A 23,991-nucleotide genomic window follows, 5' to 3' on the forward strand; every position below is an offset into this window, starting at 1 on the left:
AGAGAGAAGCGATGATGAGGGAATGAAGGGATGAAGACATCATCATATTGCACTATATACAGCAGCCAGATTCACGTATGTACTACCTAATCAAACACACGTCATATCTATCATCAGGCTCTCTTTTAGCTCTGATATTTTTGATTTTGAGTCTTCCATAACAAGCAATGCACCGGGTATGCGAGAGTCTATACAGGTATGTATCATCATCATGAGACATGTCGGATGTGAAGGAATAAAGAGGAGGGGGAAGGAAGGAAAGAAGAAAAGAAGATTACAGAGTAGCCTTCTCCCTCTCAGCCAAATTCTTGGCCACCATCTCCTTAACCATGTCCAACAGCCCCGGAACAGCCACCACATCCTTTCCAGTCCAGAGCTTGGCCTGCTCCAGACCCTGCCAGAGCAGCGCTTCGGAGCCAACAATCACCTTCCACCCGGCGGCATCAGCCAACTGGGCAATCTCCGTCCAGACAACAGGGTGGTAGCACATCTCCAGAATAACGCCCTTAGGCTTGCCATCCTCCTTAGCGCCCAGCAACGCCGTCAGGACGTTCCTGGCACGAATCTCCTCCTCGGTCTTAGGCGGGTAGTTGGGGATACCGGAGACAATAGCGGCGGGAGTCTCCAACGTCTTCGCAACCTCGGGATCCGTAACGGGGATCAAGGGCGCCTTGTCGGCGGACGGGTTGCGCTGCTGATCCTCCTCCATGATGGCCTGAACCTCGCTAGCATCGCGGTTGACAATGTAAATCTTGCTGGCGCCGAGCCACTTGCGCATCACATAGATGGCGGAGCGAGCGGTACCACCACCACCAACAACGAGAGCAGGCTTGCCAGCGAATCGCTCGGCCGCGTTAGGCGTGTTCTGGACGAGGGCTTCGCGGACACCAATGCAGTCGGTGTTGGTACCGACGTAGGAGCGGGAGCCGTCGGCATTGTCGCGGAGGAAGATGGTGTTGCAGGCGCCGGCTTGGCGGGCGTCTTCGGTGAGGTCGTCCAGGTGCGGCATGATGGCGACCTTCCAGGGCATCGTGACAGAGGAGCCGACGAATTTGGGGTTGGCGCGGATGGAAGACAGGAAGGTGTCGATGGGCGGGGAGCGCGTGTAGGGGGGAGGGTAGGTGGCGGAGGTCCCGCAGACGCTGGAGAGGGGGATCTGAATCCAGTTCAGACCGAGGTGGTTGTAAATAGCGGCATGGAGGGGAGGAGAGAGTGAGTTGAGGAGGGGGTGGCCGTAGAGGTAGGCGACGCCATCGCGGTCCTGAGGGATGGTGATGGGTTCTTCAGGTTGGGTGTTGGAGGATGCCATGGTAGCGACTTTCGTGAGAATCGCAATTGATTGTTTTCAGAGAGAAGAAGAATATGGGGAAGAGGGGATGGAGAAGGGGGAAGGAGAAGGGAGGGGAGGGGGAAGAGAGAGCGAAATCGAGGGAATGTTTTAAGGCCCCGCGAGCCACCGATGGCGGAGAAACGTTCGACGAGGGATTGAAGCGAACAGGGTGAACCCTTTCCCGCGCTGCGTCTTCCGCCGGCCAAGTGCTTTCCCCAGTCACTAAATCTTCCCCGGAATCTTCCCGAACTCAAATGCACGCACGAGCGGCACGACATTTTATCCCACCCCAATCAGGTGCAGATCGGCTAAGTTCACTCCGGACTTGCAGTTTTTACGGAGTATACGGGGTAAGCCAAGACGCTCAAATACACTGTCACTACTCATTACAGTGAATTATTGGATTTCAGACCCCGCAATAGTCACGCTTGGATCTTTCTTGGGTCTGATCAATTGGTTTAGTTTACTATGGGCTATGCCCATTCATGCTGCTTCTATTACTAAATTGAGTTCACTACCATGCACAAGCGCAACCTTTAAAGCCTCAACAACCGCTAATGACTTTAAGCGTAGCGTAGGCAAGGAAGTGATACTAAATATGGGACTCCGTAGAGCAATTTGGGCTTCCAGAAATGGCCAACTTCGCAGGGAGTTTGTCGCGCGCAGCATGATAGCTGTGACATCATGTCTGTGCTTCTGTAGATTGTTGCGGAATGCATTGCACGATGGCCTGCATGTTTGTGACACGCTTAAGTACTTCCACTTACAGATCGTCCCTGCGAGTTTCACGTGTCTAGGCGTCTGTCGTGTCATATTGCTTCCATTTGTCAGCGCGGTTTTGCTGCAGCTGTACATGTATTTTATCTGGCTTAAGGTATATCAGTCAGCCAATATGGTTGTTGATATCGTCCAGTAGATGTAGCCTTGCGTACTTTATTCAAACTAATTGGAACAGCATAGTCCACTTGGCAATTAAATGACCATGAATATCCTGGTTGATTACTGCACTGCACTTTTCAGGCTGAAGTTGTTGTTAGTCCTTACTCACTGACAATGAAGGTGGCACTCCTTGGATCATAGCTAGTGTATCGGATACAATCTCGTGGCTTGAGAGACTGCGAGTAAAGATTCGATATAAGAATATAATATATCTACATGGGGTGCCTACCCTAGTATGAACATGCTCCGAGCTGGTCATCTTCCTCTCCCGTGACAAATCACGTGAGTATATGCGGAGTTATCGATTCGGCGATAACGCGCCGACGATTTTCCCGCCCGATAACGCCACCCTTGTGATCGCAACTTGTCCAGCAGTTCAATCTCCAAGCTCATCCTGTCCCCGGTACCAGGTGCCTCGTACAAGAGATGGTTACGGAGGAGCGGTCGGCTGCGCCGCCCGAAGCCGGGATGAGCATGTCCGGCGATCCCAAGCGGACTCCGCTGACCCCAGAGCAATTGCGGAGAATAGTACATACTATGATCACGGTTCCTCTAGTTCGGAGCTAATATGATTTTGAAACCAGGAAATCAACCGCCAGAAAGCCATAGCCATACGGGAGCAACGCGAAGCCGAACAGGCCCGGGCTCGCGATGCTGATCCTTCAGCTACCAAAGGTGTAAAGCGAACCTACTCCTCCATGACTGCCTCCGATACCCCTGCGACTCTGCGCGATGCAGCCTCTACAGACAATCGCCCACTAGATGGCATCAAGCCGGCGCGTAACTTTACGAAATTCGTCGAATATGACTTCTCCAAGATCACCGACACGAAGGGTGGCTTCTTGACCGAGGAGGATGACCGGTACAACAAGGCACTTCATGTTCGGGATGAGAAGGCAGAGCAGAAGCCAGCGCACATGACACAGAAGGAATGGGAACGGCAACAACTGTTGAAGAATCTCCATCGGGATCGTGCAGGGCCGTTTGAACCCGGGCTCAGTGTGTTAGATGATCAGACGCAACAGAAGAAGTGCCGAGAATGCGGCAGCTTAGAAATTGACTGGAAATGGGAGGAAGCGTTCCGATGCTGTGTTTGCCATGCTTGCAAGGATAAATTTCCGGAGAAATACAGTCTGCTTACCAAGACCGAGGCACGAGAAGACTACCTCTTGACCAATCGTGAGCATATCCCCCCTGCAGGTTTGCGGCATGGTTTGCCACTGAGCAATTTGCTGATCACGGTCCCCTCCCAACTACAGCCGAACTTCAGGATGAGGAGCTCCTCCCACATCTTGAGCGTCCGAACCCGCATAAATCTACGTGGAATAACATGATGCTGTACCTACGGTACCAGGTCGAAGAATACGCCTTTTCGGCCAAGAAATGGGGCTCGTCTGAAGCATTGGACGCGGAGTTTGAGCGACGAGAGAATGAGAAGAAGCGCCGGCGGGAGGTGAAATTCAAGAGCAAACTTGAGGACCTCAAGAAACGGACGCGAGTCGACGCATACCGACGGAGCCGTCAAGGAGCTACCGGTGGGAATTTCGGAGATGACTTGGGGAGTGGTGGACGACATGTACATCAGTGGGGTAGATCGGTCGAAGACCCCGAGACAGGGATAGGGGTCAAGAAGTGTGTTGACTGCGGGATGGAAGTCGAGGAACTTGAGTTTTAAATCATTAATGAACATATTATACATACGGAGTCGCCGTCGCATTGTCCTGTCGTTTTGTTCCCATCTGGGTGTTGCAGGTACATACACAGTGTCGCCGATTGCTGCCTGAGGTACTCAAAAGCGCCAAGGCGAAGTGTCTCCGCGTAGTATTCTTACCAGAACTGGTTCTCCAAGATCTGCGCCATAACATTACTGTATCACCAATGATTTCGAATGAACTCGAAGAATAGTGTACGGACATAAAAGAGTATCCCAAGCACTGCGCAAGATCCTGGAAGCATGCAAGGATGTCCCGGCCGCACAGTCACAAAGATCATCCCGAGTCAACGCCGCTTCGGCCGGGACTATACCCCATCCAGCAGACCCGGGATCCACAAAGGTCCTCTTCGACTTTCCCATCCGGGTAGGAGGAAGGCTGTAACATGCGGAGACAAGCAAACATGGATGAATGGTTCGCGTTACTGATGTAAGGTAAAACTAGTCATCGGGGCCTGCTTTCCTTCTTTCCCTCTCGGGCTGCGTCAGCTTTTCTTCCTCTTTCTCTCCATTCCTCCTCTTCTTCTTCCCCCCCCAGCATACATGGAACCTTCTGTCCACTCTTCATTCCCTTCTTCCAGCCGTTTTCGTTATTGCGTCTTCCACTTGTCTCCTTGATTAACTACTATGGTGGGCTTCTTTTGTCTGATGATTGTTTCATGATGGATGGTTGGCATGGATTGTGCACGGCGAAGTTACGCTTACCAGGGTGACTGGTTAAGAATGGGGATAGATTATTGAAGATGACGATACAATCGACGTCTGCTAACACTCGCTGGTCGCTGAAAGGCAAAAGACACAACAGGTACAATGGAATCGAGAAGACACAATCAACACCTCCACTCCTAGACGTCGGTCTTGAACGATGTTAGGCGCGCCTTGATCGCCGCCTCCGACTCATCGGTGTTCAACTCCCGAAGAACACCACTACCAACATCATATATCAACCCGTGCACCTGAAGACCCCGTTCCTGGACAGCTTCCAAGATTACATTCTTCTCCTTCAACAGCTTGACCCCCTCCAATACATTCAATTCGACCAGCTTGAGATTGGCTTCGTCGGCTGGCAGCGAGTTCAGCAGATCCAGGTGTCTCGCGCGGAGCTGGCGCAAAGGCAGCAGCCAGGGATCAAGAATACCCAGCTGCTTGTTTCCTAGTGCTGCAGCAACCCCACCACAGCTGGTGTGGCCGCAGAGGACTACGTGTTTGACTTGCAGGTAGCGGACAGCATACTCGATCACGGCTGAAGAGCTGAGGTCGCCAGCATGGAGGACATTGGCGATATTGCGGTGAACAAAGACATCGCCTGGTTTGAGGCCAAGAAGGGTGGTCTCAGGGCATCGAGAATCAGAACAGCCAATCCAGAGGATCTCCGGGTGCTGGCCGACCGCGAGGGTGGGGAAGAGCGAAGGGTCCTCCTTAGCAATCTGCGCTGCCCAAAACTTGTTTTGATGCAGAGCAGAGGAGAAGCGATCTGAAGAGGCAACATTAGCACACGCTGGTGGCTTGGTCGCTGAAAAGCAAGCGGTTTGTCGATATGAAATCATAACTGGGTCGAGGAGACGGCGAGGAGAGTGAGGAACACCGGCTCCACGGCCCTGACACGTCTGTCGCAGTCGCAAAGCAAGCCTTGTAGAATTCATGATGGCGTGAAGGGGCTATGGAAAACAAGAGAGAAAGAGGTTTGCTCGATCGGAAAGACAAAAAACGCATTCAACGGAGGATGAGTCACTGTGTCTCTGGCACAAAGGGGGCCGGTCTTGCGGAAATCACGAGGCCAAACCCAACAATCACAATCTAGCCCTGGAAGTATGCATACGCTTAATGAAACAGTGGTACAGGAACAAGGGTGCAAATATACGATGCAAGTACACGGTGTTCATGAGGTTGGGAGGGTGGACAGAATTCGTGGGTCGCGGCCGCTTTGCGAATACGTCCAGGAACGTGTCCAGGAACGCCAAGAAAGCATGCCTCTTGAGTTTGTGCTCACGTACCTGTGCTAGTAGTCGACGCCATGATAGCTGATGCTGGAGAGGTTTGATCGAAGGAGACTGCAACAATATTCCGGTCGGATAGTTGGATATGGATGCTATGGATTATTCTGTGCTGGCAAGGGGGCACTCCTTTCCACCTCCCCGCCGGAATCCGGGGGACATTCTCCTGCCACCTCCAGACTGCAAACAGTGCAAACACTCACCACGTGAGGATCTCACCGGAGCCCCGAAAGTGCCGCCGGTCATGCTATTCTCGAATCATGCGATCACCGATAAGCATTGATTAATTGTCTGGTCGCTGTTCGTTCTACCTCTTCTTCTGTCCCGCTGCCATTCGAGCCACGCCGGAAATCCGAGCGACTAGTAAACGTCGCATGACCGCTCGTGTATCCTGCGGCCTTTCCAGCCAAGTGAATGCTCCCATCGATTTGGCTCGGAGTACAGAAGCGGGCCGCGGCTCGATTGACATCCTGCCCGGTCTTGCGCGATGCAGTCTTGCTCTACACAGCCTGCAAATATGGTGTGCCTAAGAAGAACGCTTCCGGGATTCCCCTTCGCTCTGCTCTCACTCCTCTAGCCTCGGAAGCCATCGATCTCCCTTGCAGTGTCACTGCATCGACCATAGGGGTATTGACTCCCATATTGAGGATTACGGTAAGCCCTTCTGACATGATAGGATCCCCAATATTTAACCCCGCAGGTTGTGTAGAGCTGTAGACCCACACTTGGGAGTTGATATCACCCAAGACTCGTGTGTAGTAACCTATCCCCCAAGCTTATTCGGGATGGAAAGCTCCTTTTTTTCTCCACTAACTTTCTTACGGCATAATAGCAATGGTTTTTCGATCCTTTGGGTGTGCTCATGTATAACATGAATAACAATAGATACACTCCTTGAAACTACGTACTTATTTCTTCTCGATATACTGGCTGAATATCTGGCCGATCTGTTTTGCACTGTCCTTCGGGATCCTCTTCTGGCCATGCTCATAGTCCACGTAGGTCGAGCCAAACCGGGTCTCGTACCCTTCAGCCCATTCGAAGTTACTAGTCCGGTTAGTTAGCACACATAGTCAAAACACCAAGGAAGGAAGAAAGGATAGTCTAGCATCAGGGCACTCACTCCATCAAACTCCAAGCCATGTAAGCCCTCACATTCACACCATCTAGCGTGTAAGCGTCCGCCATAGCAGCAATATAATCCCGGAAATACTGCGTCCGGAACTCATCCTTCAGCAGCTCCTCCACCGGCAAGTCATTCTCGCCCTTCAGGCTCGTCCCATTCTCAGTCACATAGATCTTAGGTCGGCCATACCGATCACTAAGCCATTTCAGCAGCTTCCGAAAACCCAGTGCATACGGCCTCAGCCACGCCGATTGTGTCTCTGGGCCGATGAACTCGCCCTTCTTGTTCTGCAGCAGGATCTCCAGATTTCCAGCGGTATCGTTGGGGTCCGCTTCTTCCCCGGTTTTGGCTTTGATGTAGTTGGCGCAGTAGTGGTTCATGCCGTAGAAATCATTGCTGCCGTGCACGAGAGCAATGTCTTCGGCGGTCCAGCTGGGGAGTCGGTCGCCAAGCTGCTTTACCATGCTGTCGGGGTATTTCCCATGATAGATGGGGTCTGCGAACCAGGAAATGGCGAATTCGATCTTGCGGTCGCAGGCTTCGATATCGGCTGGATTCTCGGGGTCCCAAGGTTCCGCCCAGTCTCCTAGTATAGATGGGCCGCGAATGAGTAAAGTAATTGGGGGGTTGTTGGCCAACCAGCCAGAACAGAAGAGTGTTACTTGTATACATACCGTTCAGTGTAATCCCTATCTCGCCACAGTCCCTACTCTTGAACTCTTCTCGGTATATCTTCACCGCAGCACCATGGGCTACGAGGATATTATGCCCCACGATCCAGCATTCCGTCGAGCTATCTCCCTCTGGGCTCTTGCTCCGGTCACTCGTCCTACCCGGAGCAAATTGACCGACATTGTACCCAAGGACACTGCTGCACCACGGCTCATTGAAGGTAATCCAATGTTTCACTTTCGAGCCCAGAGCGCGAAACATGACTCGGGCGTAGTTGGCAAAATCCGCGACGAACTCCTCCTTGTTCAGGAGCCCACCGTAGCGCTTATCCAGTTCGTCGGGGAGATCCCAATGGAAGAGTGTCACAAGGGGTGTGATCCCCGCTGCTAAAAGATCATCGACGAATTTGACGTAATGCTGGACACCCTTTTCGTTGATGGGGTCGTTGCGGCCCCCGAGGGGAATGATGCGCGACCTGGATGAATAGATTAGAACACAGTTCTTCGGTTCATTGACCCGTTCGTCCAAGGTACCCTCACTCACCATGAGATTGAAAAGCGGTAAGCCTGAGCGCCACATTCCTTTAACAGGGCAATGTCTTCAGCTGTCCGGTGGTATGAGTCGCATGCTACGTCTCCGTTGGCTCCTCCGGCGATCTTGCCGGGGATCTTGCAGAAGGTGTCCCAGATGGAAGGACCACGGCCATCTTCGGTTACTGCGCCTTCGATCTGATAGCTATTGAGGAATGAATCAGCAAATTGCTAGTTGCTGTAGTTTTGACTGGGGGTGGATGAGAGTGAAAAGAAACAGATGGAAGGATACCTGGCAGTTGCGAAACCCCAGAGAAAGTCCGGAGGTAAGGTCGAGGTTGTGGCTGAACCCATGTTTTGAGTGATGGAGATGTAGTAGTTAGAGAAGAAGGGTATGTAGATCAAGAAAGATATGCTAGACTAGCAAGAGCGAGTGTAGAAGAGTCAATGTCAGTTGGAAGCAGACAACGGCAACAGTGGATGCTTATATAGATCATGTTGGATACTCTGCCAAGGCAGAGGATGAATCCGCGCTAGTAGTCAAGAAGGGTGGGGAAAGCGGGGACAGTCAACCCATGATTATAATCCTGTCTGCTTCAGAGGACCAACTGAAAGTACTTCAACGAGGGGGATACACTCAGAGCATCATAAGGATAGAGAAAATATGCTGAGAAGAGGACAATAATGGCGGGGTTCCTGGCGGCTGGACGGGCCGACCTCCGAAGTGTAACTGGCATAGCGCGGTTTAATATAACTATAGGCCAGAGCATCCTACATTGTAACACTCTGACCAGCATGCACAATCAAGTTGCCTATACTGGGGTATCCCTGGGGTATCTCAACGATGCCTTGATGTTGATGGAAAACGGTGCACTGAACTTTGCACCAAATTGCTTGAGTCTTGATCATCCGCTTACTCTATCTTCCTCTCAGGCTCCTAACAAATGGCTCCAGGCAAAGGACTCCTCGCCAGCTAAGCTCCCACTAATAGCAGGTCAACAGGAAAGTGATCAACATGCTGCAAAATTTCTTGATCCATCATCGTCTGGTCATATTTTTCTTTGATCGCCCTGCCGTCGAACTTGCAAGTGAACCCATTATCAAAGCCAGACTCTCCAAAGGGTTGTTTGCCTAGTTATTTGCTACGCTTCTGTTGTGGCCACGTCATATGGCATGTCAGACGACGGTCTACTCTTCTTTCATCCATCAACAGAGTGACACGACTATTCCTTCCATCCCATTATATGACCTGTCAATCTAGCCTTTCTACTTTATCTTCTGATTGTTAACTATGGACTGTGTTTCTTCCTTATAAGCTCACGTCTGCGCCCTGGATTGCAATCGTCATTTTCGTAGTATTACACTCCATAGTAGACCTGATATCTGCTGATTTCAATAGACATGGGCTGTAACCAACCAGTTAACAATGTCCTTGGCATTGTTAGCGACTATCTCGCTCGATATGCTGAATCCCCTCAGATTTTTGAAAGTGTTCCAGACAGCATTCGAAGCCTATCGGATGCAATGCACAAAGTTGAATCCTCGCCGCTCTACGACCCGCGCCGCAACCCAACTGGATTTGCTGAGAAATTGATGCACGCTATTGACTGGCGAGAATGCAAGTCTCCATATATCTACTATCATGGATATTGTGACTGACTGATCCCAAATCACAGTAGAACTATTCATGGACATGAAACGACGTGCAATTCCGTACCCTGAAATCTTGTTTAGGGCCCATATGCATGGCGAATTGGTTCCTCGATTTATCGATGAGTTCACAGAAGACTACTGCGATACATTTGGATCAGATCTCCACCTCTTTGAGGAATGGAATAGTGAATGTGAAATCGGTGTAACTATATATGACCCCGAACAAAGCTTGGGTACCATTCGAGACTTGTCGAAAGAGATATCACAGCATCTCCGAAAAACACAGATCAACAAGGGTCGCACACCCACAGACTCAAATTACTTTTTCTCCTCATTCATGTCTCTGAGCGGAAATTTTCGCTGGACATTGCACAAATCATTCCAAAAACATCGGGTTGCAACAGATTCACAGCAAAGTGGTCTAGCAATATTCGACATTTCGAGATTGCATGAGATAGGTGTTCGAGTATGGCGGGTTTCTGATCTCCTGCTTTTTCTTGATAGTAAGCCTCGGTTCTGCGGCACTATCATTGATAACACATCAAGGTCTTGGGCCCGTAACGCAGATGAATACTTGTGCCCGGATTTCATACCAAAAGAAGCTCTGGTGAATTTCGTACCCTGCAAACAACTGATAGGCGACATACAAGCACCACTGGAGATGTTCCTACGAACCTCCTTTCGAGAATCCAAGAGCTTGGCTGTTTTCAATTCATTCGGACAGAGACTGCTTTCGGTCGATGAATATCTCCGCCGCGTATCACACTTCTTAGAGGACTTGCTGGATCATGTTTATCCACAAATCGATAGTGGATTCTTTGTGGGATATCTGATCGATCAACTAGCCGACTACAGCCAATGGGGGTATTGCCTGACCGCAGATTCTCAGAAATTGAGGCAAATGCTTCGGCGGCTTGTTCATAGGAAATATGCATTCGGCCTACAGTCATGGCAGTGGGATCAACACTATAATTCAGACTGGAGGGATACCTGCAAGAACTTAGCTAAGCTCCATATTGAGATATCTGAAGGAACGGAAGTGGAGGAGTATCAGTCATAGTGGATCATATGGTCGGATATATATTTCTGTTGGCCAAACACAAACATTCAATTTAATCCTTTAAGGTATATATTCTCTATCACAATCAACCAATATTCAGCTTCCACTCGGAGTGCTTGTTTGTGCAGCAGTCAGACTGGGACTTTCCTGTCTCACTCAGTTAGAATCACGTAGTAACCTGCTTTGGTCGCAGGGCCAGTGTGCGAAGCGCGCGTCTTTCAATCTAAACTATGAAGACAGGAAGCCTCAAGCAAGAGCTACATATTGATACAACTCAACCTGAGTACTAGTACTTATTCCTATCTCCTATTGCAACTCTACTACCACTACGACTACTAAATGCCGTTCAGTATCCTCTTGACTATTTCTATGATTTCTAGACTGATCTTCCAACATATCTTTAATCTAGACAATATAGACTTGCTCTATTTTCTACTGCCCAGCTCAATCATGTGCTTCCTACTATCAAGTGCAGAGCAACCCATTAGTTATTATTGAGAATTACATCTGTCTAGTAATTCTCCTACTAGATAACTGCCAAGTCTAGAACATGACTAACTACCTTCATTGCAGCACTGCACACACGTGTAAAGCTGGAAGCTCGTAATGCGGGAGACTCCGTCAGGGGAAAAGAAGGGAGAGTAGTCAGCTGTAGCCTTAAGGTTTCGACTGAGTCAAATTCCCTTCTCCTTGCAGACCCGAATTGCATAGGCCGTGGGCGTATTTACGAATCAAATGCCGAACGAACATATTTGATTGACACGTCAGTTCGGTTGAACTTCTTATTGCCATTGAGCCCGATTGAATGCGATTCCAGAGGCATCATCTACAGAGCTGAACAGGAATAGCAAGCTTAAACCGAGTGGCTGTCCCAAATGTAGAAACAACATGAACGGACCAGACAATTACCGACGGGTTCGTGCATGATACTGAGCCGAGGAAGCAAGGAGATATCTAACAATGCGCTTGCAGATATTTCCCCGAGCACCCCTAGACTGATAGATGTGGTGAAACCTATCGAGCTTCATGATGAATGCTTACTCAAAACTTACCTGATACATTAATGTGCCAAGATTATCTGCCACGTAGACTTTGCCGGGAATTTGTTACTACTTACTGCTATACTAGTATCCTTATTGGTGAGTGCTAATAAGTAAGTAGAGAGAAGCGTGAGTAGATGCTCGTATCGGTAAAGTATATAGAGTTCGGCGCAATCACATTTGGTCCGCTACAAGAAAGCGTAAGAAGCTAATTTTGGTTACACACCAATGATACCAAGGCAATCAACGAGAGCAATCCAAGAGCGATGAAATACGTGATCGCATGAGCTACATAAGTCTAAAAGCAGGCCTTGACATTGCCAGCATACCGTGCGAGGCAAAAGTACTAGTTATTATGTACGGAGACGGCCGGTCAGTTTCAAGGCAGCATGATGATGGTGTTGTTAATTCTGCTTCTAAATCCGAGGCATTCCCCTGATAACTGGGATGTATGATTTATTAAGGCGCATCCACCAAGTTTACGAGATGGAATGAACCCTAGGATAGAATTCTGCTGTGTGCCTTGTTTTGTAGGGTGGTGGGTGGCCGAAACCGTCTCCGCCTCACGGTATCTGGACGACTCGGGTCGGGGGTTATGCTATGGAGAAACAGGATGGGGGAATCGGTACGAGCCGACCGCGCTTGCGGGAGATCCATGGATACGCATGATGCGCCTCCAACTTGGGGACTTAATAAAGAAAAGCCCCGGGGAGGAAGTGGCGTGATCTTGAGGATGATCGCGGAGCAAACGGGACCTTCTTTTCATTGTGGCGTCCGATTAAGCCAAGATGGTGTGGCACTGGACGCGGCTGCTTTCGGCCAGCAAGGGTTTCTGGACTATGTACTCTGCGGATGCGAGACGGTCTCGGCACATGGCATGTCTATTCTTATCGTTAGTTCTGGTTCTTGTTATTGTTCTTGCTATTGTCATCTCCGAAGGGAGAGGTACTACTGTTAGTTCAATGGGCTGCTACAATAGCTTGTGGGCACCTTAGACAAAGTAAACAGAACCAAGGTTGCGACCGGGTTGATCCTCCCGAGAGTGGGACTGCAGTGGGGGATGAACTACTATAACGTTAGTAAGATGTGGAACACTCTCGGATATTTAGGTGCGAATTAGTATGAAAGTCTATCTAGGTACCATAACAGGCCATGAAAATCCCCGAGTTGTAGATACTCTCGTTGTAGATACAACAGAATCCATTAGATATGATGGTATCCAAATTGTCCGAATTGTTTGTTTGCGGGCGTGCATCCGATCACGTGAACCGAGAGCGGCTCCGGAAGCGATGCGATCGAAGGATCGAGATCGGAGAGGATGATCCTCGCCTCATTCCAATCCCTACTCAAAGTGAGATGCTTCCAACTCTCCGAGCGCACTCGAGTCAATTTCGCTACCGCATTCCTCTACATTCCTCTTCTTAGACCGACATTGCTGGCCCGAGTTCAGTAAACATCTTTCTGCTACAGCTTGGCGAAAGCTCCCCAAATCCACCATAACAAGCACAATAACAAACATGGCGCTTCAAGCATATAAGTCCTGCCTCGACCGGGTCGAGATATCAGGTAGTCTCAGTCTCCATCGCACGTCTCAATCAGCTCTTAGTGTGTTATCTCGTCACTTATCCACCCTCTTCCCCATACTGGCACTTCTCCCAGCATGAAGTGGCTCCAATCCCACGCGCTGGCTCTGCCAGTCCTGTCATGGCTCGTCCAACTTTCCTCTTGCCGTTTTGTCGATTTCAGACTCGACTTGACATGGGAGGATAGCAATGTTGCGGGTATCTCCCGGAAGGCAATCCACACCAATGGCCAAGTCCCAGCACCGAATATCCGCGTGAAGCAAGGCGACCAAGTGAGAGTTCTAGTCAACAACTCGATGCCATTCGGTACCACGGTCCACTGGCACGGTAAGCCCATCAGCTATCCCAATTTCGGCTCTGAATCCTCTAGATACTGACCCACGGACTAGGTATCGCTCAGTATGGCACCCCATGGTCGGACGGGGTCCCCGGGCTCAATCAGGAAATGATCAAGCCTGGTGAGCAATACAAATACGAATGGACAGCCACCGACTACGGCTCCTACGCCTATCACGCCCACACCAGAGCTCAGATGGACGACGGCCTTTATGGTGCCATCTATGTGGAACCGCGCTCAGATGTACAGAGACCGTTTAGCAAGATCAGCAGCGTCCCGTATGAACTCCAAGCCATGCTGCAAGCTGAAAAAAACACTCAACCAATCATGCTCTCCGATTGGCGGTCGTTCACTTCCGAGGAGACTTTGCAGATTGAAGAAGACTCTGGTGTTCAGGCGACCTGTGCTAGTTCCATCCTGATCAATGGTAAAGGATCAGTTATTTGCCCCCCGCAGGACCACATCAACGACCTCACCCGATCGGGTGAACGGACTGCGCTTGGAAATCAAACCATGTCCGATATGGGGTAAGTCTAGTGCCTCTCCGTTCACAACCTTTTTCCTTTATCTGCTTCTTCTTTTTGTCGCTATCGCTGCATGTTATCGACCAGTTCACTCACCATAATATCAGCTGTATGCCACCCATTCGAGCCCGCCTGGGCGGATTCCCGTTTGATGTAACAAAGATCCCACCGGGATACTACCAGGGTTGCGTGCCAACCGTTGGGGAGCAGGCAGTGCTTTCCGTCGACCCGAGAACCCGATACGTCAGCTACGACCTGATCAGCCTGGCTGGCACGTCCAACTTGGTCTTCTCCATTGATGAACATCCTATGTATCTCTATGCGGTCGACGGCCGCTATATCGAGCCCCTAGTGGTCGATGCTATCAATGTGTACGCCGGAGCGCGGTACTCGGTCCTTGTGAAGCTAGACCAACCCGTTAGTATATATACCGTCCGCGCTGCTAACAAGTACGCAAACCAAATCATTAACGGCACCGCCATAATGTCCTACGCTGGCTCCAAACCAAGCCAGTTCAACACCTCCACATCTTACATCAATGAGGTCGGTACTGCGATTGGTCGAAACGGTACTATCATTCTCGACGAAGCCGACATCGTCCCATTTGAGCAGGATGCCCCTGCTCCGGAGCCTGACCAGACCCAGATCCTTGATGTCAGACTCTATAACGCCTCCTACCGCTGGACCCTCGGCCAAGCCAGTTATCCGATGTCCAACGAGGATTGCACGCCCCCTGCGCTTTTCAACTACACCTCAATCCCCTCCGAATACACCCTCATGACCAAGAACAACACCTGGGTGGACCTCATCTTTAATATGTCCACAATCGGACAGCCGCAGCACCCGATCCACAAGCACTCCAACAAATTCTACGTCCTTGGGTGGGGCTACGGGCTATGGAAGTGGTCCACCGTGGCCGAGGCACAGAAAGAAATCCCTGATAGCTTCAATTTGGTCAATCCTCAACTCCGCGACACCTTCCAGACACCGGCATCGACGCCGAACCATAGCTGGCTGGCGATTCGCTATCATTCTGTCAACCCCGGTCCGTTCTTCATGCACTGCCATCTGTCCATGCACGAGAGCGGTGGGTTGGCTGTGGCCCTGTTGGACGGGGTGGATGCGTGGCCGACGGTACCAGACCAGTACCAGTTGCCAGCGTTGGCGGACCCGGCGGAAAACACCCCGACCACGCATGGATTGATGGACCATCCTAGCTTTGACTAGCTTTGTCATCCTTTGATGCTGACTGTATTCTTCACATTTACCACTCGCTACCTTGCATATAGCCGGCGTTCTGACGGTGTTTCAGCGGCTTAGGCGTTGGGATCATTTTATTGGACTCTGGTCTGTTCTTGCGTGATGGGTCTCTCATGTGCTGTTCTATCATAGTTACTTCTCGTTCCTGGCTCTATTTCGGTGTTTTGAGACTGCATGAATTATCTCGCATATATTTCAGATGGGCATAGTTAATCTGTCGTTGGCATGAATCTATTTCATATTATTTCAATATAGCATTGTCCAGCTCGCTTTGCATTACACCTACTGCCTGTCACTGTATGATAATTAAAAATTACTCCTCTTCCAAGCGAGTGCAATCACTATAATGTAGGGGTGATGAAGCCTTATCATTAGCCCAAAAAGGGAGCTACTACAAGGTAGCAGTAGCTGGGCTTACAGTGACCATCATATTGAAAGACTTAACAGATATACGAACTCACAAGGCGGAGTATCAAACAAGGGGTGAAACCAACACTGAATAGCAGGCTGCCAATACAGCGACGAAGGCAACCAACCCGCCACAGTAGATCAACTTCGATCTATTCGGAGTCGAGTCTCGAGTGTCAATTCTCAATGCTAGCACTTGCCAATCATCTCATACTGCCATATGCTACTGCTCAAGTCCCTCTAGGTGGGGGTACTTTTGTTGACGTGGTCTTCTTTGGCCAGATAATGGAATGTACTGTATGCCTCTAGAGCCGCCCCTGGGTCGTAAATCAAACGCGACCGCGAACAGAATTGACGAACATGGACCTTTACTCCTTAGCTCACTTTTCACTAAATGCCCTTTACTTTACAATATAAGAAAAAGCCATCCCCCATGTTCAAAGCGCACACCAATTGACAAGTGTCGTAAGAATCCGTGGCTGAAACAAACAAGCAGCAATCATGCAGCGCGCAGGCATAAGAAGGACACAAACAAACCTTAAGTTTCTGCATGCATGCATACATACATACATACACACATAACTATTACTCAACTGTATGTAAACCCAGCAGACTGGATAGTTAAATAGTTAATGAGTGGCTGGGAAAAGGATCCTTCACCCCTGGATTGAACGCGATTGCCTCTCCGCTCCCCCCAATGCAAGGGATGCGCCGTTATGTATACCTGGCATTTCGCCCTTGAGGGAGATTCTTAAATATGCGCTACGCTGTTCTCTATTCTCTGCATGCGACAGTGTGTCTCTTTCTTTGCCATCCTTGTGATTACCAACTTGCTGCTATCTATCAACTGAGAACGAACATATCATGTATTCCTTCAAAGCGATTACCTTGTTGAGCACGCTGCTCCTCGCCGGAGTTGGTAGTAGTTCCAAGTTGACTACGACTGTACGTATTGATCTTCATCTTATTTTGCACACATTGATCTTAATCAATTCAACACCAAAGCCCATAATGCATAGAAGTTCATTTACTGACAAGACCGCTGCCGGTTTATAAATAGATCGGACTAGATACAGAAGAAGGCAGTCATACGGTTCAGATCCCTTTCGATGACTGTACTCAGGTTGGCGAATTGTAAGTTCGGAGCCACCACCAACATTCTGAATATGCTCGAGAAGGAGAGAGAGAGAGAGAGAGAGACTTAAGAAGCGAAGGAAGAGAAGGGTCCTAACATCTTATCTACCACCGTCACAGTGAAGTTCGAGGCGTGTTCCTCTCCAAGACGTGTCGTCTTTTCACGTATGCCACTCCTTTCCCCATCCCATCCCATGTCATTTGAAATGTGTGTATAGTTGGTCTGGAAAGATTACTGACTCGAATGGTTTGAATTTATAGTGGAGTAGGCTGCACTGGACGGACTACGCTGCTACAACCCGGTGAACATACCTCGTCCGAGCCGGTTTATGTTGATAGTGTGCTTTGTTATCCGTGAATACTACATGTTCTCGATAAAGGGAGTCTAGGCGAATGGGGAGGGGGATGTATATTATGAGTTGTGGGATGAGGATGAGTGGATTACTACGTACTATGATTCAATCTGTCAATCTGTCATAGTAGTTGAATTATATTGATTTGGGGCAGAATGAGTATACTACCAAGTATAATGTCGGTTTTGGTAGATATCTATTGGATTTATGCTGTATGGGAAGGATGAAGTTATTGGAGCGTAAGACATTATGTGTCTTATGCTTCGATGTTGGTTTTATGGGGTTATACCCCTTGTAGTTCTATCTTGGCCTTTCATGATTATTGAATATGATGAGTATGTAGGTCGTAGGTGGGTGATATATGGAACCCTGCCATTACCACATAAATGCCTGTAGAAGGGAGACCTACTAGGGGTATATCATGGGAGTATATAATCTGGCTTCTTGTATGCAGCGACCAGTATGGTGACTACTAAAGACTATAGCCGTGTTATCAGGCGATCTCAACTGGGTTCCTTGCCCCAGGCACTACCTCCGCTGAGGATTCATGTTTGAGCTAATGAAGTCCATGCTAGCATCAAATCAGTCCTTCTTCCTCCCTTCCAGAACGCGCATCACGTCCGTCACACTGTCCTTGTCGCCCTTCTTCTTCTTCGGCCCTCGCTTTCTCTTCTTCCCGCCGCGTCCCTCATTCTCTAGCACCACCTCCTCGTCGTCCTCGTCGTCGTCGTTGCGACTTCCTCCGAAGCCCATGTCCATGTCCATCGCATCCAGGGCTTCTCGACGACGCGCCTCCTCCAGGAATCTCTTTCGTCGAAGTGCCGTCTCGTCGTCGACGTCTCCAGCATCAGCATCAGCAGTACTGGCTTCCTCGGACTGCCGTAACGCAGCAGCCCTTTTCAGAGCCGCCAGTAGAGTAGGATCCTTAGCCAAGGGATTCGATCGGTCCACCTCAGGAACCTCCTCCGTCGTAGAGGTAGAAAAGTAGTTTCGAGGCCGGCTTGTTGTCGCCTCCGGTTTCTTCGAATCACTGGCAGCAGGAGCTGGTTCCGTGGCCTTTGGTGGCTTCTCGCCATCCTCACTCTCATCCGACGAATCGTCATCGTCTGGTAGATCACCAAGCGGGTTATAGTCGTCGCCAACCCCAGCAAAAATATCATCGTCGTCGTCCTCCTCTGCCGGCGCAGAAGCCTTGGACGCAACCTCGGCCGGGACTTCCATGCCCAGCGGTTTCGCATCCTTATCCGGCATCAATAACCCAGCCGGTCCATTATCACCACCAACCTCACCAGGCTTGTCTAACCACCTCACCTTCCTCTTCGTTTTGCCCTCCGCATCGGTGATCTGTAGAATCTCCTTCCGTCGCCCATTCTCATCCTGTTCCACCCATCGCTTCTTCTTCTCCGCCTTGGACTCTCCCCCGATCCTCTTGAACTTAGTCCCCAACGCGGGCTCAGCGGGCTTCGCTGCCTCAGCCGCCGCAGCAGCACGACTAGCCTTCAACTCTCTGAGAATCTCATCTCTCGACTTCCTCTGCGCCATCACCCCCTTCTTCTTTTTCTCCTTATTTTCCTTTTGGGCAGCTGACAACGCATCCATGCCCTCACCCTTCTCTCCTAACACCCGATCCAACTCGTCGTCCACATCTTCTACCTCTTCGTCCTTTCCCCCATCTTTCTCATCCTGCTTCTCTACAACATTAACATCCTCACCCTCCTTGACCCTCCTCAACAACTTCCAGTCCAACCCCTTCACCATGTGCGTACTCTTCAAATCGCCACCCACCCCCATCTCGGCACGCAACTTCTCAAACGTCCCCTGATCAATCTGTCCGAGTTTGACCATCTCCTCCAATGCCTTGACGCGCTTCTCCAGATCCGATCCATCACCACCATCTGCCCCTCCTTCTGCTGCGTCTGCTTCTTCCTTCTGGCGCAACAGCGCAGCTCGATCTTGATATCCCGACGGTAATTTCGTTCCCTTGGGAGCGGCGGACGATTTGAATTTCTTGGAGGCGGGTTGGGCTTCGCGACGGTATTCGGCTAGTTGGCGAGCAAAGTCGACGTTTGTTATGGCGCGACTGTGACGGAGTGGTATGGTTAGTAAGGTAACATGTAAAAATGAAGGTTGTAAGTACAGTCGGTGGGGAAGGTGAGAGAGGATGGGAGAATCAGCTCACGGAGTCATGGGGATGCTGGAGCGGAGGCGCGAGCCCAGTGCGCCGGCTGCGGGCGTCGCATTGCCGATGCTTTTGCGTGGATGTTGTTGGGATGAAGAGGATGCATCGGGGCTGGTGGATTTGGTGGGTTTGGAGGAAGGGTTGTCGAGGACGAGGCGGCGAAATTGGTCGTTGTTCATCGTCGGATGAGATGCGATGCGATGCGATGTGAAGGTCGGAGGTTGTTTAGTTGTGCTATGGTTCCGGGAGAGGGTATAAGAAAAGAGAACGCTGTTAATACTTTTGTCGAGACATGGAAGATTCACGGTAAGATGCGCGTTGTAGGAGAGATTTATTGCAGCGGTTCAAGATGTGAAAGTTGCGGCTTCAGATGTTCAGACGTCAGGTTCTTGGCATCGGCATCGGCTGGACTCAAGTATCTATAATAGTCAATGCGTCTTTGCTGCTAGTGATGCAGTAATGATACCCCGAGTCACTGCCTAGTTAATTAGTATAATCTAATGACATTCGAGCTTGCAAATGATAGTTCTTCTCAGAGTAATGTGCCATACTATATAGTCAGTTACTATAATTTAAAGCGGCACACACAACGGGGATAAAAGCGGCAGGTGATAAGCGGTTGCTCCAAACGGGCACATCAACCAACGGCTTCAACTAAATGGAGGCTCACAACTACGGAGTATTTTGTACTACTACCAGATCCTTTAATTGGGCGTCTGGCTATCTTTTCAATTAGGTTATTGTATCAGAGTACAATATTTGTCTCCAACGTGGGATCACATTAGTGGTGAGTTCAAGATGTATCTGCCCACTACCCCTATCAAAAGTCACTAATAACTTTAAATAAAAATGATTAACACGCGATATTTGATGTTTATCAAAACGGCAGGAGAAAGAAGAAGCCTGTAAACAAGACCATAAGACCAATAAGACCAAGCAGAAAAACAATGAGAGAAAAGAGGAAAAGAGGAATCCTTGGTGTATGGTCTAGATCAATTAGTTACAAGTTAGTAGGAACTAAATCAATCATATCAGGCCATGGCTGAGCCTCCCGCGCACCCTTTTTGTCCCTTTTTCACATGTCACGCCACTCCGTCCGCTCAATCCAAACTTCTCCTCCAACCTTCAACTTCTTTTCCCTTATCCCTGCCTCATTGCTGCCTGCTCCTTCTTTCGCAGCTTTATTTACTCTTTCGCAGTCCCACGGCCATCGAAATATGCCCTTTGCATCCCACCGTTCTTCTCTGTCCTGTTCATTCTGACCTCCCTTCCCTTCCCTTTCCACCTCCGCCCATCCCCCCCCGTCTCCCGCAAAAATGGCCGCTGTCGTCGCCAATGGCCATCCCACCCTCTCCGCCGATGTCGCCAAACAGCGCAGACTGATTCACCACCATGCCGATGTCGTGATTGTGGGCGCCGGAATACTGGGGAGTGCATTGGCCGTCGCGCTTGGAAGACAAGGGCGCAGCGTCCTGCTGCTAGAGGCGTCCATGAAGGAGCCTGACCGCATCGTGGGAGAGTTGCTACAGCCTGGTGGTGTGGAGGCGCTCGAGAAATTGGGCCTTGCGGATTGTCTGGAAGACATTGACGCCATTCCAGCCAAGGGCTACTATGTGACATATTTTGGGAAACCCGTCTCGTTCACCTACCCCAAAGCCTCTCCGTCGTCGCCCGCCCCGCAGGGGCGTTGTTTCCACCATGGCCGCTTCGTCATGAAACTGCGAGCTGCGGCGCTGGCCTGTCCCAACGTCACGGTCGTCGAGACCAAGGCCACCGACTTGGTCACTTGCTCCCACACCAAGCAGGTTCTTGGTGTCGAGTGTGTGACCGGCGACATGAAGGATTGCTACTTTGGCCATCTGACAGTGGTCGCCGATGGCTACGCCTCCAAATTCCGCAAACAATACCACTCCAACACCCCCAAGGTCCGGTCCAGGTTCTGGGGCTTGGAACTGATCGATGCAGACCTGCCCAAGCCTTACCATGGCCACGTCCTCCTCAGCGACATTGCCCCGATCCTCATCTACCAAATTGGCACTCACGAAACTCGCATTCTCATCGACATCCCGGAAAACCTCCCCTCGGCCTCCGTCAAGAACGGCGGTGTCAAGAACCACCTCCGCAACGTCGTTCTCCCGTCCCTTCCCGAATCCGTTCGGCCTTCTTTCATTGCTGCGCTGGACAAGGGTCAGCTGCGGTCGATGCCGAACTCATATCTTCCCAGTGCGCCGAACAAGACTCCCGGTCTGGTCATTCTGGGCGATGCGCTCAACATGCGGCATCCGCTGACTGGTGGAGGAATGACTGTCGCATTCAACGACGTTGTGGTCCTACGTGATCTGCTGAGTCCGGAGAAGGTTCCCAGCCTCGCTGATAATGAGCGAGTCCTGCAACAGCTGTCCTCCTTCCATTGGCAACGGAAGAAGGCATCTTCGGTCATCAACATCTTGGCGCAGGCTCTCTATGCCCTGTTTGCCGCTCAAGGTTCGTTTTACACTCTCCTCCCCCGTTGCACCCAGATTCCCAGTAGCTAACACTAGACTCCTCTCGGGGCAACACCAGACGAGAATATGCGTGCTCTCCAACGAGGCTGCTTCCGTTACTTCGAGGTAGGAATGACCAGCGGGCCCGTGGGTCTTCTCGGCGGACTGGTCAAGAAGCCCGACGTTCTTTTCTGGCATTTCTTCAGTGTCGCCTTCCTCTCTCTCTGGCTCATCATCACCGAGCAACCATTCTACAAGCTGCCTCTGGCCTTGTTGAAGTGCATCATGGTGTTCTGGACAGCATGCGTTGTGATCTTCCCCTATATGCTGATAGAGGCGTTCTGCTAAATGAAGATCCATCGCCGCTGCCGTCCCCATCACTATCACCACCCCATTACCATTCTTCCTCACATGTCATCCCATATCATTTCCATCCTACCTCCTTATCTATACTTTAATGAACCCGCACCGGGTTGATTCCTTCCAATGAGTTGCAAGAGCAGAAGAAGCCACGACCACCTACCCCGTACATATGTATGTATCCCACCTGCTATTTTTTATCACTTTTCTCTTGTCATATATTCCGTGTGTTATCTTTTAATATTTCCCCTTTTTCTTTCTTTCTTTCCTTTCCCCTTCTGATGCTACATGTACTATTAGAAAATTATTCCTTGTCTATTTGTATCATCACTTATCCAGTTGTCTCATCAAGCGTCTGGATTTGTAAATTTAGTTTACTTGCCTTCTGGAGGAACTACATCTTTCGATCACTCCACTTGGTTTATAGGAGAAGAGCCAGCGGGTCCATACGCATATAGTTTCTACTTACCAGGCATTCAGCACCACAGAGCAATCTTACACGCTCCGCTCAGTTGACTGATACAGAAGATATCCGAATGCTGTAATACTAGTAGCAGTGCATTGACTCGGAGAGGACATAAACGTCATGTGTCAACAATGTTTTATCATTTTTTTGTCCTTTCTTTCCACTATATATGTAAATTCCAACGTCTTTAGTACATCCGCATCCCACTGCCCAACCATGACCGATGTGAATGAATATGTATTGAACATGGGCAAGAGAGAAAAAAGAAGAAACGGAAGCAGGCATCTCTTTTAAACAAATTGACACGCACGCAAACAAGAAACTGTGAAAGTCAAACCATATGAACCCGCTCGCCCGGCTCCCTGCTATGATGGTATATTGACAATGACAATGACAATGACAATCAATGACAATGATAATGATGATGATGTTGGTGATGAGCTGATAATGATGATGATGATGGTCAATCCGATGAACTATAATCTTCGAAAGCAGGTGAATAACAACAAGAAATGAGAAAGGAACAAAAAAAGGCGAGGAGACCAAACCCGCCAGAAGCAAGAGAACGGGCCATCTAGGCCATGTGCCGCTCCGCTCCGATATGTAACCCATTCAGACCGGCTCTGGCACTTCTTTTTCTTCCCACTTGGAGCTCAATCGCTTCCGCGAGAATATTTCAGTTGGTCTGCTTCTTTTTTCTTTTTGTGTATGTTTGTTTGCCCTCGATGCAGCACCACTGCAGGGAGCAAGCGGAAGAGATGATACAGCCCGTATGCAATGTCGTATGGTCCAAGCAGCCTAGGGGGGAAAGCCCTCAACCACAACCCAAGGGAGTCAAATGTAAACTCC

At 49.9% G+C, this 23,991-nt stretch overlaps 10 protein-coding genes across 10 annotated transcripts; 5 read left to right on the forward strand and 5 right to left on the reverse strand.

Moving 5' to 3' along the window:
- Nucleotides 1-274: 274 nt before the first annotated feature.
- Nucleotides 275-1,309, reverse strand: ASPBRDRAFT_33105 (shikimate dehydrogenase family protein; the record flags this gene model as incomplete). The annotated part of the gene is made up of 1 exon (XM_067623083.1): nt 275-1,309. One exon carries the CDS (start codon nt 1,307-1,309, stop codon nt 275-277), a length of 1,035 nt encoding a protein of 344 aa, XP_067475759.1.
- A 1,313-nt stretch (nt 1,310-2,622) lies between these two features.
- rad14 (DNA repair protein RAD14) lies at nt 2,623-4,098 on the forward strand. Its single transcript, XM_067625694.1, has 3 exons — nt 2,623-2,797; nt 2,854-3,448; nt 3,529-4,098. Exons 1-3 carry the CDS (start codon nt 2,696-2,698, stop codon nt 3,942-3,944), a joined length of 1,113 nt encoding a protein of 370 aa, XP_067475760.1. The 5' UTR covers nt 2,623-2,695; the 3' UTR covers nt 3,945-4,098.
- Nucleotides 4,099-4,825: 727 nt separating this feature from the next.
- Nucleotides 4,826-5,527, reverse strand: ASPBRDRAFT_133580 (carbonic anhydrase; the record flags this gene model as incomplete). The annotated part of the gene is made up of 1 exon (XM_067618527.1): nt 4,826-5,527. The coding sequence occupies one exon, from the start codon at nt 5,525-5,527 to the stop codon at nt 4,826-4,828; it is 702 nt and encodes a 233-aa protein (XP_067475761.1).
- Nucleotides 5,528-6,882: 1,355 nt separating this feature from the next.
- Nucleotides 6,883-8,935, reverse strand: ASPBRDRAFT_77612 (uncharacterized protein; the record flags this gene model as incomplete). Its single annotated transcript, XM_067629375.1, has 5 exons — nt 8,595-8,935; nt 8,316-8,507; nt 7,775-8,247; nt 7,098-7,686; nt 6,883-7,021 (listed from the first exon to the last, which is right to left on the reverse strand). Exons 1-5 carry the CDS (start codon nt 8,654-8,656, stop codon nt 6,883-6,885), a joined length of 1,455 nt encoding a protein of 484 aa, XP_067475762.1. The 5' UTR covers nt 8,657-8,935.
- Nucleotides 8,936-9,703: 768 nt separating this feature from the next.
- ASPBRDRAFT_33109 (uncharacterized protein) lies at nt 9,704-11,015 on the forward strand (the record flags this gene model as incomplete). Its single annotated transcript, XM_067623084.1, has 2 exons — nt 9,704-9,953; nt 9,979-11,015. The coding sequence occupies 2 exons, from the start codon at nt 9,704-9,706 to the stop codon at nt 11,013-11,015; spliced, it is 1,287 nt and encodes a 428-aa protein (XP_067475763.1).
- Nucleotides 11,016-13,715: 2,700 nt separating this feature from the next.
- ASPBRDRAFT_133036 (uncharacterized protein) lies at nt 13,716-15,726 on the forward strand (the record flags this gene model as incomplete). The annotated part of the gene is made up of 3 exons (XM_067618492.1): nt 13,716-13,965; nt 14,028-14,502; nt 14,607-15,726. The coding sequence occupies 3 exons, from the start codon at nt 13,716-13,718 to the stop codon at nt 15,724-15,726; spliced, it is 1,845 nt and encodes a 614-aa protein (XP_067475764.1).
- A 1,213-nt stretch (nt 15,727-16,939) lies between these two features.
- Nucleotides 16,940-17,878, forward strand: ASPBRDRAFT_46720 (uncharacterized protein). The gene is made up of 4 exons (XM_067625696.1): nt 16,940-17,112; nt 17,228-17,301; nt 17,422-17,466; nt 17,563-17,878. Exons 1-4 carry the CDS (start codon nt 17,032-17,034, stop codon nt 17,657-17,659), a joined length of 297 nt encoding a protein of 98 aa, XP_067475765.1. The 5' UTR covers nt 16,940-17,031; the 3' UTR covers nt 17,660-17,878.
- Nucleotide 17,879: 1 nt separating this feature from the next.
- On the reverse strand, nt 17,880-20,397 carry ASPBRDRAFT_68075 (uncharacterized protein). Its single transcript, XM_067628984.1, has 2 exons — nt 19,834-20,397; nt 17,880-19,734 (listed from the first exon to the last, which is right to left on the reverse strand). Exons 1-2 carry the CDS (start codon nt 20,010-20,012, stop codon nt 18,237-18,239), a joined length of 1,677 nt encoding a protein of 558 aa, XP_067475766.1. The 5' UTR covers nt 20,013-20,397; the 3' UTR covers nt 17,880-18,236.
- Nucleotides 20,398-21,149: 752 nt separating this feature from the next.
- On the forward strand, nt 21,150-22,664 carry erg1 (squalene monooxygenase erg1; the record flags this gene model as incomplete). The annotated part of the gene is made up of 2 exons (XM_067621265.1): nt 21,150-22,317; nt 22,396-22,664. 2 exons carry the CDS (start codon nt 21,150-21,152, stop codon nt 22,662-22,664), a joined length of 1,437 nt encoding a protein of 478 aa, XP_067475767.1.
- Nucleotides 22,665-22,795: 131 nt separating this feature from the next.
- ASPBRDRAFT_303827 (uncharacterized protein) lies at nt 22,796-23,855 on the reverse strand. Its single transcript, XM_067622770.1, has one exon. It carries the CDS (start codon nt 23,752-23,754, stop codon nt 23,224-23,226), a length of 531 nt encoding a protein of 176 aa, XP_067475768.1. The 5' UTR covers nt 23,755-23,855; the 3' UTR covers nt 22,796-23,223.
- Nucleotides 23,856-23,991: the final 136 nt, after the last annotated feature.

Source organism: Aspergillus brasiliensis (genome assembly GCF_001889945.1).
Source record: "Aspergillus brasiliensis CBS 101740 unplaced genomic scaffold ASPBRscaffold_12, whole genome shotgun sequence".
Taxonomy (NCBI): Eukaryota; Fungi; Ascomycota; class Eurotiomycetes; order Eurotiales; family Aspergillaceae; genus Aspergillus; species Aspergillus brasiliensis.

Coding starts and splice junctions, on each gene's coding strand:
- rad14 (XM_067625694.1), top strand. CDS start 2,696: ATGGTTACGGAGGAGCGGTCGGCTGCGCCGCCCGAAGCCGGGATGAGC. Junction 2,798..2,853: donor CAGAGCAATTGCGGAGAATA/GTACATACTATG, acceptor TTTTGAAACCAG/GAAATCAACCGCCAGAAAGC. Junction 3,449..3,528: donor AGACTACCTCTTGACCAATC/GTGAGCATATCC, acceptor TCCCAACTACAG/CCGAACTTCAGGATGAGGAG.
- ASPBRDRAFT_46720 (XM_067625696.1), top strand. CDS start 17,032: ATGTATTCCTTCAAAGCGATTACCTTGTTGAGCACGCTGCTCCTCGCC. Junction 17,113..17,227: donor GTTCCAAGTTGACTACGACT/GTACGTATTGAT, acceptor GTTTATAAATAG/ATCGGACTAGATACAGAAGA. Junction 17,467..17,562: donor AAGACGTGTCGTCTTTTCAC/GTATGCCACTCC, acceptor TTGAATTTATAG/TGGAGTAGGCTGCACTGGAC.
- ASPBRDRAFT_68075 (XM_067628984.1), bottom strand. CDS start 20,012: ATGAACAACGACCAATTTCGCCGCCTCGTCCTCGACAACCCTTCCTCC. Junction 19,735..19,833: donor TCCAGCATCCCCATGACTCC/GTGAGCTGATTC, acceptor ACTCCGTCACAG/TCGCGCCATAACAAACGTCG.
- ASPBRDRAFT_303827 (XM_067622770.1), bottom strand. CDS start 23,754: ATGGGTTACATATCGGAGCGGAGCGGCACATGGCCTAGATGGCCCGTT.